Below are 16,076 nucleotides of genomic sequence, written 5' to 3'. Positions count from 1 at the left end.
TTGAACTTCTTTGACTCGGTCAATGACCAGTCGGATAAGGACGAGCCGCAGATCGTGGCTATTATCAATAGGCATCCGCCAGCCAGCGACTCCCTGTTTCCAATCCTGGAGGAAGGCATGGAGACGGATTGCACCACCGACCCAGATCAGCTATCGGAGGGGTGCTCTTGGACACAATTTGCGATGGGTCTAGAGCCAGAGGCAGAAGATGAAGACCAGACGAAAACTTTCGTTGAATCTACTAATGACTCTGAAAACAACTCGCCCTCAGGTTTCGTTTACGTCGTCGCTCCAGTGGCACCGGTCTCTAATGATGAATGAACTGTGGAGGGGAAATGGAGTAGGCCAAGGCACAATGCATTCAGAAGAACACTGTTAGGCGACAACAGATCCTCAACGCTGCTGAGAATGCCAACGGCGATGGAGACCATGCTGAGTCCCACCGAGATAGGAGGAGAAGGTCGCGAGGCAGCAAGCAACGCACCCTTCGCCCCCGTAACCTCGAGCAGGAGTTCACCATGGAGTACGGTGGTCACAAGGTTTACATGACTCCAAAGGAGAACCTTGTCACTACCAATGAAGAGCTCGCAAAACTTCTTCCCAACCCTCTAGGATGGGCTCGAGTGCAAGCGATGGTCTAGACTGCTGCGACCTTGATCAACCGTATGGACCCATCTCCACCGGTTCGACAGAAGCGTGGTGGAACTTCCAAGACGCAACGCTCTGGTTCACGGCGAGACAAAGACCTCCGCGATCAGATCTACCGAGGATGCGATGTAAGGCACACAATCAACATTCGTGTCTCCCACTGAGAGGATGAGGAGATTCAGCACAGGGAGTAGTACGACCGAGAGCACGGACCTCCCTAGTAGGGCGGACGCCGTGGCAAGACACCCGAACCTGAGTTGGAGAGCGACTATGAGGAATCCGACTACTCGGACTCCGCATGTGATGGCTACACCTCTGGAGAAAGACCAGTCGGTCATTCCCGTAAAGGTTGGGGAAGGGCTCCGTCATACGATGGATTCCTCTCTCTCTCACCAAGAGACTTCGCCAACTCACATGGCCGCGTGGTTTCAAGCTTTCCGACGTCGACAAATATGACGGGAAGTCTGATCCCGCCCAATGGCTCCAGACATACTCTACTATTGTCAAAGCGGCAAGGGGTAACACCGACATGATGGCTAATTACCTACCCATCATGCTCACCAAAGACTGCCGCAACTGGTTGGCAAGGCTCCTGCGTGATGCCATCGACGACTGGGAACAACTCTATCTGTTGTTCACCGGCAACAACATCAGCACCTGGGAAAGGCTTGGAAGCAAAAGGCTCCTAGGTCAGATCCGCCAGCAAAAGAACGAGATGTTGCAAGGCTATATCCGTCGGTTCTCCGAGAAGAAGAACTCGGTCCCCTTCGTTGAGGACCACGACGTGATCAACGCCTTCCGAATTTTCTCCAAACGTTCAAACTAAAGTTGAGAAATTCCAAATGTAGAAGTTATTGTTCATACTTTAGACTCCAACTCTTAGAAAGGGTTTGGGTTCAAAACTATCTTGGATTTGAAGATAACCATAGACAAAGTAGGGAGAAACAATTGTTTTTCAGGACTTAGAGAAATTTGAATTGAGTTTGAAATTGAGCTGATTCTTGACTCGATTTTTGAAAGGGTTCCATTGCAAAATAGCAAAAGCTCAAATAAGTTTGAAATTGAGCTGATCCTTGACTCGATTTTTGAAAGGGTTCCACTACAAAATAGCAAAAGCTCAAATAAGCAAAGTTGTGTGTTTTGAAAAGTTATACAAATTTTGTATTGGCAAAACTTTGAGTTATTTAACAAAATCTGAATTTATGAATTGCCCCCAATTTAAGCCTTTTTAAGGGCATTTTGGTCCATTCAAGTGCTTGATTAGATTTCAACCTGGTCCTTTGGGTTTTTGGTATTTTTACCACAAAAACAAATCTAGGTGAGTATTTCTACCACTTAGTCTTTGGGTTCGACTTGATCTGATCAATTTAGCCTCTAATGTGACACTTCTTTGAGTGTTTAAATGTGATCGTGCTCAAACAATAATAAGTTTGAAACTTAGATGCTACTTGATCCTTCAATACTCCAATTGGACTCTTTAAGGACTAAACCAAAACTAGGGATGTTATAGGCTAAGCAATGGGAGGCGGCGTGCGTGCGTGGTGCGGAAAAATGGTGAGGAGCCGCCGGCGGCGGCCTGGAAAATCCGGAGGCGGCGCCTGAATGACGGGAGGTGGCGTGCGACATGCGGCCGGTGGCGGCAGCCTGGAAAATCTGGAGGCGGTGGTGGCAGCGGACGAGAGACAGTGTGCGGCATGCGGCCAGCGGCGGCGGCAGCGGCTTGGAAAATCTGGAGGCAGTGGTGGCGGCGCCCGAGCGACGGGAGGCGGCGTGCGGTGTGCAGCCGGCGGTGGCAGCAACCCTTTTACAGCACGGCGTGTGGGAAAAAACGGGAGGCGGCGTGCGGGAAAATGGTGCGGTGTGTGGGAAAAAAACATCCCAATAATATATTTTGTGCTAATTACAATTTACCCATACCAAAAAATACTCTAGACTCTACACTACCCCTGATAGTATTGTGCACTGTAAAAGATCCTCAAATCCATCTATTAATCCGATCTGTAAAGAACGCTGAAGCGGCGAGAAGACCGCCGCCTCTTCACTTCGAGCCGACGCCCTCGCAGAGACGACGCCAGTCAACTCTACGTCAATTCTTAGTCCACTCCGAGCTTCTTCCTCACGCCTGCTTCAAGCAGGCCAGTGAACTTCATCTTGAGCACAATGGCTTCCTCGAGTGAAGGTATAAACCAAGAGCTTAAGTCCCCTAATCTCCTTTTCTGGGTGTCCTAATGTAGAACTAGATCTAATGATCGTGTCAATTTTCTAATTGCAACTAGAATGGATACATATGGACTCTCGCCCCACGGTATCTCTTTCTTTTTCTACTTTTACTTCGTAGAGTTTGACACTGGTAGAGCAAGATTCTGGATGATCTCTGCAACTTCATTCATAGCGAAACAAGATGAGTCGTCTATCGCAAATGGTTAGTGTCAATCGGGATATATTGAGCAATAGCAAAGAGCATACATATAGCATACACTCCCTCCGTTTCATTTTGATTTGTTCCAAATTATAGGTCGTTTTGATTTTTCTATGTGCATAGTTTTTACTATGCACATAGATATAGTGTAGGTTAGATCCATAATAATATAATGATTTACTAGTTTTTGCTATGCATATGTTAGATCCATAATAATATTTATGAACTTTAAAAAAGATATAATAATTTACAATTTAAAATGGAGGTATAATGATTTACAATTATAATGATTTACAATTTAAAACGGAGGGAGTACCATGTTACGATTGTTCAACCATTTCACGTCTCCAAAATTGCGCTTAGGATATCGGCTCACAAAATCTGAGGTTGCGGCCAGCCCAATCGGAGTATCTGTTTTTTCTTTTAGTCGGAAAAATAATTACTCCCTTTAAGAAAAAATGACTTTAGGACCACCCTACCTTGACTTGGCCAATCTCAAGTCTAATCTCTGACGCGCTCGGATATGTATGGTCTCACGTAGATGATCATAGAGATAAGATCGTGTACATATATTTTACATAATGAGTATGCAAGCGTCCGCATCAGCAGTGTGTTCTAATAAGGCAAAGATATCTAACAGACGAGCGAGCATCAACCATAAATGCGCACAAAGTTCAGTAATCCCTCCATTTCAAATTATAGGCAGTTTCAACTTTTCTAGATACATAATTTTGCTATGTATCTAGACATGATCTATAAATTTTACTATGTATCTAGACATGATCTATATCTAAGTAGAAGCAAAATCTATATATTTAGAAAAAAACAAAATGAGCTGCAATTTAGAATGGAGGAATACTTATTTATTTACAATTTTGCGAGACAGCAATGCATGTGCTAGTGCAGAAGCAAGACATGCATCAATCCACCACACTCAATGTACAGGAGCAAGTCGCTTTATTTGCCATCTGTGTTTGCCTAAAGTAATATTTGCATTATCATTATCGCCCGTTATTGTATATAATATGTTGATAATACCCTAACATAATTAGGGCAACATGGGAAGTTGATTTATTCATGAATCCTCACCCTTGGTTCTTCACAACAAGCACTGGACACTTGCAATGATGCACACAGTAGTTACTAACGCTCCCAAGAAACAACCTGTAGTGACGATACAAGAAAATTGTCAGATCAATGATGGCCAAGTAATCAGCATCATTGTTGATGGATTCCACATACCACCCGATCCATGAAACACAGAAACACAATATTCTTTTTAGGTTATAACTGTGTTTAGGAGTCTTTTTGGGAGATCGTTATTCAGGAGAACTTGCTACTCCCTCCGTCCCAGAATATAGCTACATTTAGACTTTTTCAAAGTTAAACTGCGAATGGAGAAATAATCATATGGACTAATAACATAAAAATAATGTTAGTAGATTTATCATATATACTAATAACATAAAAATAATGTTAGTCAAAGTTAAAAATATTTGACTTTTGAAAAAACTAAACGTAGCTATATTTTTGGGACGGAGGGAGTAGAAATTAACCATGAGGTAGGAAATGGTTTGCTAATTTTAACTGTCACCATAACAAACTGCCCAAAAATCTAAAGCAAGAATGATTGCAGAATGCAGAGAAAAGTTTGGGCAGAGAAAAGTTTGGGTACTATATCAATATGTAGTCAAAACAAAGTAGTGCCCATTAACAAAAATACTTGTCTCATGCAATGTTTAAAGAACTGTTTGCAAGGCGTAAAATGGGGTGAAAAGGGTGTCTAGTAAGTAAGCCAGAGCTGGAATATGGCTCTTGCCTCTTTTTAGATGAATATGCAATTTTCAGATGACAATGCAAATTGATTAATGGTCTGCTCTTTTCTGATGAGAGCAACACATCAAATCTGTCAAAACTCGACTCCAAGGATGTGTTATTTGGGCCCTCGTTTGCAAATGAGTCATTTGGACCCTGAGCTAGCCCCTAAAATCAGAAAAATCCAAAATTGCCCGCACCAGTTCAACCATTTTTCAGTGGTTTGTTCAACCAAGGTACCATGTAAATATCAGTTTGACAATGCAAATTCTACAGAACCTAGGTGTTCCAAGGGGAAAAAAGGTATGTCATGTGTTGTGCTTGCAGGAAGCTTGATACTAAAAGTCTGAAAATTGATGGAAGATAAATAACTAAATAAAATGGTCAGAAACAATGCAAATTGCTTGAGAAAAAAAACAATGCAAATTCTGCAGAACCTTTTTTTTGCGAACATTCTACAGAACCTAGGTGTTCAAGGGAAAAAGAAAAAGGACGTCATGTTATGTACTTGCAGGAAGCCTGACTCTAAATTCTGAAAATTGATGGCAGATAACTAAACAAAAATGTCTGTGAGACAATATCGTTATTTCTTTACTAAGGCAATTACAGGTAATCTGATCCATACAAGCACTTCATGAAAAGCATCGCAACAACATGTAAGCTATGTTGGTTAAAAAAATGTAATATGGGAATTTATATGTTCTTTCTTTAATGGAAGAACAGAACTACCAGTTAACTAATGAGGATACGGATTTAGAACTCAATTGGCCAACCAGGTCAGCGCCATATATTATGTGCCACCAGAATCAGTTTAGTTACTATTGCTTCATCTAAACGGGATCCTTTTAATTATTATCTTTCACATGCAATTTTTTTATTCAATGGGAACTGAGTACTGAAAATGTTTTGCATATAAACAGAAACTATTCTGAAATCCAAACAATGCAGCAATAAGATTAATCTTAGGTTACTCAGTAAAAGAATTATTCATTGTGCTCTGGCATTTGAAGGCATATACATATGAACTTACTAGAAAAGTATCATCAGCGAATAGTATCAATGCAACTATTTTGATTATATTATTCATATAAGGAGAAGTAAGGTCACACATAAATATAACTAAAGATTATTTTGTGTTGACAATCAGAAAATAAACACAAAGCTACAAATTGAAAGATCTTAAACCATACCTTTGTATAGGCCCACGACTGTGGCTTCCAAGGACTAGCAGATCGACATTTTTTTTCTCAGCTGCTTCACATATCATCTCCTTGGGATCTCCTACCTCAACAACCGTCTCTACAGTAACCTGCAAATTCAAACAGGAGTACATTGGTAATGGTAATGCTAACTACACAATTGTAGCAATTAAGTTCTATTACTTTGCTGATTCTTGCAAACAAATGACAGCATTCGTTATGTCTGGAACACAACTGTGCTGCCGTGGAATAAGGTCAATATTTACAGTCTGCTCATCCAATACTCTTTCAAGTTTATCCCCATTGTGCAGGTTAAGTATATTTTCCTAAGGCATAACTACAATTGTTTGTTTCCACTGAGGACTGGAATGCGGTCGCATGTACCTTTCCAGTGGGCAATTTTTGGGATATAAAGTTGCAACCTGAGTCCCTCTAACCAAGGAACACCTGATTCTAGCTATAACCTGCTCTGCTCTGAAAATTCTAAAACAGATCAAACATCGCACATCTGTGCGACGACCAGATTTGCAGCTACATACCCCATGCTCCGCGCAGATGGCCTTGGCCTTGTCGAGGAGCGCCTGCGTGAGCTCCCTCTGCTGCTCCTGCATCGACTTGATGAGCTCCGGAGCTACAGGAGGAACAGTGCCCACTGGCACACATCAACCGTATCATCCCAGTCAACCCAAATCGAGAGGAAGTGAGCAAGGAAATGACAGGAATTGAGGCTGGCATCGTTAAGCAATCAGTACGTACGAGGGGCGCCGAAGGAGGCGGCGGAGACGTATCCGAGTGGGGCGAGCGGCTGCACGGTGAGCAGCAGCAGCGGGGGCGCCAGCGTGGGCGCTAGGTTCCGGAGCGCCCACTCGAGCGCGTGGCGGCTGCACTCGCTCTCGTCCACCGCGACCATCACCTTCTGCCCCTGCCCCTGCTGCGGCGCCGGCGCGGCCATCTTCGTGTATCCCTCTTCCACCTACCAGAATGCTCGATCGATCTAGCTTCTCACCGGTCTCGGGCTGCCTTAAATCTGCTGCTGCAAGGCTGTCGGTGCCTCGATCGGTGACGTACTGCGGTACTGGCGTGGCTTCTGGAACTTGGCGGATGCGCAGGGCCAAGTTGGCGAGGTCACCCACCTGGCTACGCGGCCAGCGGAGGAGCAAACTTTTGGGGATCGACGACAGCGACACGCCAGGAAATGGATAAGTATAACACCATTGTTTGTGTATGCCAAAGGCTTCACGTATCCTCCTAGGAGATGACTTGAGAAATCATCCGAAACAATGACAGCGTCATTGTTACTTCATAACAAAAGATAAAATAGTGACATCGTTGTGATCACGAGACCGGCTGTTTTCCGTGCCGCCTCTGCGCTCTCGTCCGTCGGTCTATTCAAAATTCCCATTATTAATTATATTATACTCATCCCTTCCATACCATAGCATTGAAAATTAAAACATCGGTCATCGATTATAATTTTTATCCAAATAAACTACACCCACCATACAACTTGTTGTTAGATGGGTGCATATTGATTCAACAATTTGTAAAATTCTCAATCTATAATAACTTAACAACTGTGTGCAAATTATATTGATCAACAATTTGTAAAATACTTAATTTAGTGTAATAGCTTGACAATTGGTGCATCCCAGTCCAAATATTATAACGAGCAACATATTTGTTAATCCCTAGTCAGAGTACATTCATACCGGAATAAATTATTTAGCATTAGGTATTCGCGTCACATGGCAACGTATTTGGCGAAAATTAGAACCTTCGGTTCTTTACGAAATTAATATTATATGTATTCATATTAATTTTTTATACATTGATTTAATTTTGATTAGGAATATTTAATTACAAATTCAATATTGATAAGTTCACCCTCATTGTTTTTATATCTTCAATTATATGCATTGCTTAGCTAAAAACCCAATATGCTAATACATACTAACAATACTTTTTAGGTATTTGACATAAATATTTTTTAAAATCTCATGTACTTGTTTAGATAGGGAAAATGAGGTAAAAAAGGGGATACAAACATGTTTGTATACAGTTGTTGAATATATGAGCAGAAGCGCAGAAAAAAATCTAAGATCATAGGATCTCCTTTATGGATTGTCGTCTTTCAATAGTGCCAATGGTGTAATTCTAAAATATTATTCAATTTAACTAATGAAAAAAATAAGTTATGTACACAGCCGAGAAGCAATAATTTGGTCAAGATAAACAACTCTTATTGACACAAGTTAAGAAAAAAAATTCACATGTTCATCCACTTTCTTTAATACGTTTTTTTGCAACATTGGATTGTAGGTACACCAATTTGCTAAGTTATTGTATTAAATTGTTGGATCAACCTACATCCACCAATCAAGTTATTGTACTAAATAGAGTATTTTACAAGTTGTTGGACCAATTTGCACCCATCTAACAAGTTATTGTATGATGGATGTAATTTACTCTTTTTATCCCTTATTTGCCAATGCCATCGCTTTGTATCTCACGGTGTTTACACAATCGCTCCACCTGCGCCGTTCTCCCCTCTTGGCTTCGTCCTCCGGTCCTCCCTTGCAGCACAAATCAACAGTAGTAGCCGACAACATGCTCCCTCCAATCCTTCAATCGCCAACAAAATGGATTGCTAATCCATGCTATCTGACAAATCCAATCACTTAAAAGAAATTTTCCAACCGAACAAAAAAGTATCATAAACGTATTTTTTCGCCATAAACCGTGATTTATAATGCGGGAGTGATGAAAATCCTTTGTCATTAGTCGAGCGTCATAAACCGCGACTAATGACGTTCCTTATTTTGCTGCATCACTAAGATTATGATGGCTACGAATCGTCAAACAAAAACATCATAAATTGGTTCCTACTATTTTGCCACGATAGATAGAATCTAATGTGGCATCCGATGTGGCATGATAATTGTGAAAAATTATTTCGTCATAAAATAAATTTGGTCCATTTGTTATTGGGTCGAGCCCAAAATTGTTCCCACGTGCCAATGTTGTTCAGATAGTCCAAATTTGATTCCGGTAGGTCCATTTGTTATTGGGTTGAGCCCAAATTTGTTTTGATAGGCTAATGTTATTCAAATAGTCCAAAATTGATTCCGGTAGGCCTATTTGTTGTTGGATCAAGCCCAAAAGTTGTGCAAATTATTTGCGGCCCTTTTAGTCCCGATTTATGAATGAAATTGACTTTTGACCCAATTATGTGTGGGTTAAGCCCATTTAAAGTAAACATAAATTTAACCAATCGGGCTAATTGATTTCATTTCAATTCGATCCAGTTGACAAAATAATAAATAGAACACACATATTTATGTACACAAGAAAACAAATTATTGTTCCCCATCGAGACAACCACTACCATATTATTCATCACATATCACAAACTATTACAAGATAACTGTCTCACAAAGAATAGAGATTAACATAGCTGCATCTAGGTCATAATCTTAAGAGACAGTAGAGCATTGATCTTAACCTCTTGTATAGGTTAGCAGTCGATAAAGGGGTGCTTCACTATCTTGTGTTACTTTCTTAAATTTCTCAATCCCGTCTGACTACAATTTGAGAGTTGATTCTGATTCTTCTATCTTCTTCAAGGTAGCTAACTCTTCTTGGTAAGCAACAAACCGTTTTCGAAGTTGTACCTCATCCGGTTTGTTGGCGTCAACTTGCTCCCATCAACACTACTGCATAAGGATTTGATAGAGCTTCTTGAGTACTCCGCTGCCTCATCAGATTTTTTTTATCAAGAAGTAGCATTGATTTGAGAACTTCCATCTAACAATAGTATATCCAAAATTAGATTGTGATCTTGTAATTGATTTAAACTAAGGAAATAAGGAACATCAATAATCATCATGTGTTTAGTTTGTTACCCTATTCAACGACTATAGATGTTGACCCTTTGGCTGGCTGAAACAGGATATAGTCAAACTTTAGTTGATGCATTTGTTTAAGTACAAATTAAGAAAGGACAAATAACCAAGCATAAGAACATGTGGGTATGGTTGAGATCAACAAACTGAAACCATTTCATCTATTAAGTTCTACAAAAATAATTATTCGAAAAGATGAAAGATAAAGGGGATCTGCTGGAGCAGTAATTTTTCACCAACTCTACCAATAGGGTACAACAGATCCACATTCCCCAATCTAACTATAATAGTGAAAGCCAAAGAGTATGGGGAAGCAATCTAATAATTTTATCTATTAAGTTCTACAAACCACATAAATAATTTGACTTGGCACAAAAATAATAATTGGAAAAGGTGAAAGATAAAGGGGATCTGGTGGAGCAATAATTTTTCACCAACTCTCGCAATAAGGTACATCAGATCCACATTCACCAAAGCATGCAACTACAATATTGAAAGCCAAAGAGCATGGGCAAGCAATCTAATAATTGAATTTAGCAATACAGGGAGGAGACCACTGACCTGACGAACATGAAAAGAAGGAGGTGCCGAATGCTGCCTCGATGGAGCAGCCCGGGCATGCGCCGCTTCCTCGATCTTCTTCGCACGTAGTCGAGCATGGCAGCCGCCGGTGGCAGCCTCGGGGAAGCTGATGGAGTGACGGCCTTGAACCATCTCGTAGCTTCAAGCTCGTTGCCGAGGAAGCCCGCCGCTCATAGCCGAGGTAGCCTGCCACCTATCCAGCTTGATGGCGCTACCGAGGTCGTGCTTGCTGCCGCGGCCGCAGATCTACTAGGGCTATTCGGTGGGAAGAGGAGAGCGGACTGATTTTGAAATTACCAGGTGGGATGTGGGAGGCTAGGATCCCTTATTTTATTTATATATAACGGGGGAGGACCCGGAGGAGGAGTGAGGAATTCAAAATTTTAGATCCTACCTTTGTGCTCGGTACCGGGAGACGAAACTCTTTGGAAACTGCCATGAGACCTGGGTCACTGGCAAGTTGGACCGCTTGGGACTCGGACCCAAGCGTTAGTGACCTTACACAGACGAGCGGTTCCAAAAGGGAGTCTGTGACAGTCCGTGGCATCATGGCATTGATGAGCACTCCACGGATTATCCTCCTTGGTAGATTCATGTCTGCAAGATGATCCGACTAGTGCAACAAATTAATGTACTGTTTCAACTGTTTACATGATAAAATACACTTAAATAATACATTAAAACTATAGCGGACCCTGGCGGTGGCCTCCTAATCTCTACTCGACGTTCTTTAAAGCAAGCACGCGGATCCTCTTGATAACTTCGGGATGGTGGTAACACACGTCCGACGAGATTAGCGCTATGAGAGACATGCACTTCTCCTGCAATTGGGTGTAGTTAGTCTCAAATGCCCATTGTAGAAATATGGTCACAATTTTCTCACACGCTATGTCCCACATCTTTGACGCACAGTGCAGCTTCAACCATTTGACGTAGTACATGTCAGCAAGTGAGAGTAACACGGGCTAGACGTTGACACGGGTGTCCCATAAATCAACTTCCTCTGGGAGTGTTCCTTCGCAGGCGTATTTGTTCAGCAGCGAGAAGCTAGCACTTTGCTGCCATTGAGCAATGCCTCCATCACACGAGATAGTGCCGCCACATCGACCCATCTTGCTCGAATCACCCGGCTGCCTATGTCGAAGACGACGTCCACAGGGGCTTGGGCTGCAATTGTTGTACATATGCTTCGACCTACTGATGGAGGTGGAACTTCAATGCAGTTGTCCTCCAGTACTGTAATAGTGTAGGATATGTTTACGCAACCGGAATGGTCCCACACACGCTAAATCTCATGATGCCCCATGAGGCAGTTAAAGCCATGTTCTAGATTCCTATTCCTGAATTCAAGTTCCTTTAATCTTGAACTCAAAACATATCATCATAATCTGTTGCGTCTCCTGCTATCGCACGGAACAAGACTCGTACCTACGTGCAAGCATTCACAAGGTTGACCATTGGAGCATATATGTGAGCATGTGTATTCATAGCAACAAGACACCTATCTTTTGCGTGCTGTTCATCAGAATGAGAATGATGGAAATTGCTTTTGGTCCTGCTAGTGGGTACCACGGATCATGAATACCCATAGGGTAGCAATGTATCCTCCATTGACGGCCTCTGATCATGAATGTATTGGATTCCTTGTACTACTCAATAGTTCCTTCTACTTTTGCTTCCATGCTTGAGACTGAGTGATAGAGTCGGAGTGCCCGATCTTTCGCTGAGTGGAGATAAATTCGACTTGGTGGAAGTAGACCCTCACGATCCAACTACAACGAGCGAACCCGAAGCGCCAATGCAATCGCTGAACCAACTCCCGATGGTTACCAACCTCGCCGGTGCGAGATCAGCCTGATCACGAAGATCGATTCCTGCCCGCAATCGAAGAACGAACAAGAAAAAGAGGTGAGCAATCTAAATATCACTCGAAGGTGGAGTTCTGAATCACACAAGGACAACGCGTATTTGCGCGTGTTCAAGAGTAGCTAAAGCTAGATGTAAAACAAAACTCAAGTCGTAAACAAAAAGGACTCGGACTAAATAAAGGGGGCGCAGCCCCTGGAGTCCGAAGGGGTCACGTGCGCCCAACCCTAGGCGCCCCACCTGGGATGCCTTGTTGGGCCATCTTCTTATCCCGATGGGCCTTCGTTCCTTAACACCATGATGAAGTTTAATTCTCTCGCACGGGCCCGAGTGATTGGCCCAACTGGATGATCAACTGTAGGCGCCTGAGGTGGAGGAGCAACTGGAGGCGCCTGAGGTGCTGCTGGTGTAGATGTACTTGTGGTGTCCTCATCATCCTCCCCTTCTTGAACTGAAGTCGTCCTCGACGGCAACTCCTCATCTTCGCCCACATAAGGTTTCAAATCTGCAACATTAAAACTCGTGGAAACACCAAACTCCGCAGGCAGGTCAAGGATATAAGCATTATCATTAATCTTGGTTAGCACTTTAAAAGGACCAGCAGCACGTGGCATCAATTTAGAACGACGTAAAGTAGGAAAACGATCCTTTCTCAAATGCAACCAAACCAGATCACCCGGTGCAAAAGTAACATGTTTTCTCCCTTTACTACCCGCAACCTGATATTTAGCATTAGCAGCAGCAATGTTTTGTTGAGTTTGCTCATGCAAGCTAATCATTTGATCAACATGTGCAGCGGCATCTATGTGTGGTGCGTCCTCGGCATCAAGTGCAAACAAATCAATAGGCGCCCGAGGAATATAACCATAAACAACTTGAAAAGGACACATCTTTGTAGAAGAATGCGTTGCATGATTATAAGCAAACTCAACATGAGGCAAGCAATCCTCCCAACGTTTCAAGTGTTTATCTAAAATAGCCCTAAGCATAGTGGACAAGGTTCGATTAACCACCTCAGTTTGTCCATCAGTCTGAGGGTGACAAGTGGTGCTAAACAGCAATTTAGTTCCCATTTTATTCCACAGTGATCTCCAAAAATGACTGAGAAACTTAGCATCACGATCAGAGACTATTGTATTTGGAATACCATGCAAACGAATAATCTCGCGAAAGAACAATTCAGCAACATTGCTAGCATCATCAGTCTTATGACAAGGTATAAAATGAGCCATTTTGGAGAAACGATCAACAACCACAAAAATACTGTCCCTCCCCTTCTTAGTTCTAGGCAATCCCAAAACAAAGTCCATAGAAATATCAAGCCAAGGGGAAGTAGGAACAGGCAAAGGCATGTACAAACCATGGTTGTTCAATCGTGACTTAGCTTTCTGGCAAGTAGTGCAGCGTGCAACAAGACGCTCAACATCAGCGCGCATCCGGGGCCAAAAGAAGTGGGCAGCCAGCACTTCATGCGTCTTGTAGACGCCAAAGTGCCCCATGAGACCGCCTCCATGCGCTTCCTGTAACAACAAACGACGAACCGAGCTAGCTGGAACACACAGCTTGTTAGCGTGAAACAGGAACCCGTCCTGTATGTGAAATTTGCCCCATGGTTTGCCATGAATACAGTGGGCGAAAGCATCTTTAAAATCAGCATCATCCACATATTGATCCTTCACAGTTTGCAAGCCAAAGATTTTAAAATCTAAGTGTGACAGCATGGTATAGCGACAAGACAAAGCATCAGCAATGATGTTTTCCTTCCCGCTCTTGTGTTTAATAATGTAAGGGAAAGACTCAATGAATTCTACCCATTTAGCATGACGACGGTTCAGGTTTGTTTGGGTACGAATATGTTTTAAAGCCTCATGATCAGAATGAATTATAAACTCGCGATGCCAAAGGTAGTGCTGCCAAGTATGCAAAGTGCGCACTAAAGCATAAAGCTCCTTATCATAAGTAGAATAATTCAAGCTAGCACCACTTAATTTCTCGCTAAAGTAAGCAACAGGTTTTCCTTCTTGTAACAAAACAGCACCTAGCCCAATACCGCTAGCATCGCATTCAAGCTCAAACACTTTAGTAAAATCAGGCAACTGCAAGAGAGGAGCATTGGTTAACTTATCTTTCAAGGTGCTGAACGCAACCTCTTGTGAATCACTCCAAGCAAAGGGAACATCCTTCTTTGTAAGCTCATGTAGAGGCGCTGCAATGGAGCTAAAATCACGAACAAACCGGCGGTAGAAACCTGCAAGGCCAAGAAAGCTTCAAATTTGTGTGACCGTCGTCGGTGTAGGCCACTCCCGAATGGCATCAATCTTGCTGCTATCCACCTCAATGCCCTGTGGAGTAACAACATAGCCAAGAAACGAGACACGTTGTGTGCAAAACATGCATTTTTCGAGGTTAGCAAATAAATGGGCCGCACGCAATGCATCAAAAACAGCACGCAAATGTTCGAAATGCTCTTCCATAGACTTGCTGTAAATGAGGATATCATCAAAATAGACAACTACAAACAATCCTATGAAGGGCCTCAGAACTTCATTCATCAAACGCATAAATGTGCTGGGAGCATTTGTCAAACCAAACGGCATAACCAACCATTCATATAACCCAAATTTCGTTTTAAAAGCCGTTTTCCATTCATCACCTAATTTCATGCGAATCTGATGGTAGCCACTACGCAAATCAATCTTAGTGAAAACAATGGCACCACTAAGCTCATCTAGCATATCATCAAGGCGTGGTATAGGGTATCGGTAGCGAATGGTAATGTTATTAATAGCACGACAGTCTACACACATACGCCATGAGCCATCTTTCTTTGGAACAAGTAACACGGGAACGGAGCAAGGGCTAAGAGACTCACGAATATAACCCTTGTCAAGCAACGCCTGTACCTGGCGCTGGATTTCCTTCGTCTCATCCGGATTTGTACGGTACGGTGCGCGGTTCGGAAGCTGTGCGCCGGGAATGAGGTCGATCTGGTGCTCAATACCACGAAGTGGTGGGAGTCCTGGTGGCAAATCTTTTGGAAAGACATCAGCGTACTCCTACAAAATGTTAGCAACCGCAGGGGGAATATCCAAAGATGGTGCATCATCAAGTGAAACGAGCACACTAGAGCATATAAGGGCATAGCATGGCAAAGGAGCATCGCGTAACTCATCAAAATCAGCACGTGTGGCAAGCAAAACATGAGCATTCAACTTGATTTCAGAATTAATAGATGTCGATGGTTCAAGTTGTTTAGCAGTTTTAGCAGCTCTAGCAAGATCATCTTTAAGAATTTGTTCAGGTGTCATTGGATGTATAATTATTTTCTGACCCTTAAACATGAAAGAATAGTGATTTGAACGACCATGATGCAAGCTATCAGTATCATATTGCCAAGGTCGCCCAAGTAACAGAGAGCATGCTTCCATGGGAATAACATCACAATCGACAAAATCAGAATAAGCACCCATGGAGAAAGGAACACGGACTGATCGAGTAATTCTAATTTTCCCACCATCATTAAGCCATTGAATGTGATATGGATGTGGATGCTTACGAGTGGGTAAAGACAACTTTTCAACCAGCGTGATACTCGCCAAATTGTTGCAGCTGCCGCTGTCGATGATGATGCGAATCGACCGCTCC

The 16,076-nt window shown here is 42.5% G+C and overlaps 1 protein-coding gene across 2 annotated transcripts; it reads right to left on the bottom strand.

Moving 5' to 3' along the window:
- Positions 1-3,729: 3,729 nt before the first annotated feature.
- On the bottom strand, positions 3,730-7,271 carry LOC117854412 (uncharacterized). 2 transcript variants are annotated; one of them, XM_034736598.1, is made up of 5 exons: positions 6,838-7,271; positions 6,621-6,712; positions 6,073-6,191; positions 4,157-4,231; positions 3,730-4,045 (listed from the first exon to the last, which is right to left on the bottom strand). In XM_034736598.1, exons 1-5 carry the CDS (start codon positions 7,031-7,033, stop codon positions 3,988-3,990), a joined length of 540 nt encoding a protein of 179 aa, XP_034592489.1. In that variant the 5' UTR covers positions 7,034-7,271; the 3' UTR covers positions 3,730-3,987. The 2 variants fall into 2 exon arrangements, with proteins under 2 accessions (XP_034592489.1, XP_034592488.1); XM_034736597.1 differs by having other exon boundaries at positions 6,621-6,733; positions 6,838-7,269.
- Between the last annotated feature and the right edge of the window lie 8,805 nt (positions 7,272-16,076).

Source organism: Setaria viridis, chromosome 5 (assembly GCF_005286985.2).
Source record: "Setaria viridis chromosome 5, Setaria_viridis_v4.0, whole genome shotgun sequence".
Classification (NCBI taxonomy): domain Eukaryota; kingdom Viridiplantae; phylum Streptophyta; class Magnoliopsida; order Poales; family Poaceae; genus Setaria; species Setaria viridis.
This window is presented reverse-complemented; position numbering and strand designations above follow the sequence as displayed.

What these genes read in the sequence shown, in the direction of transcription:
- LOC117854412 (XM_034736597.1), bottom strand. Translation starts at nt 7,033, where the DNA reads ATGGCCGCGCCGGCGCCGCAGCAGGGGCAGGGGCAGAAGGTGATGGTC. An exon ending in CGCCTCCTTCGGCGCCCCTC is followed by an intron (nt 6,734 to 6,837) that starts GTACGTACTGAT and finishes GATGTGTGCCAG; the next exon opens with TGGGCACTGTTCCTCCTGTA. An exon ending in CTTGTTGTGAAGAACCAAGG is followed by an intron (nt 4,046 to 4,156) that starts GTGAGGATTCAT and finishes ATATTACTTTAG; the next exon opens with GCAAACACAGATGGCAAATA.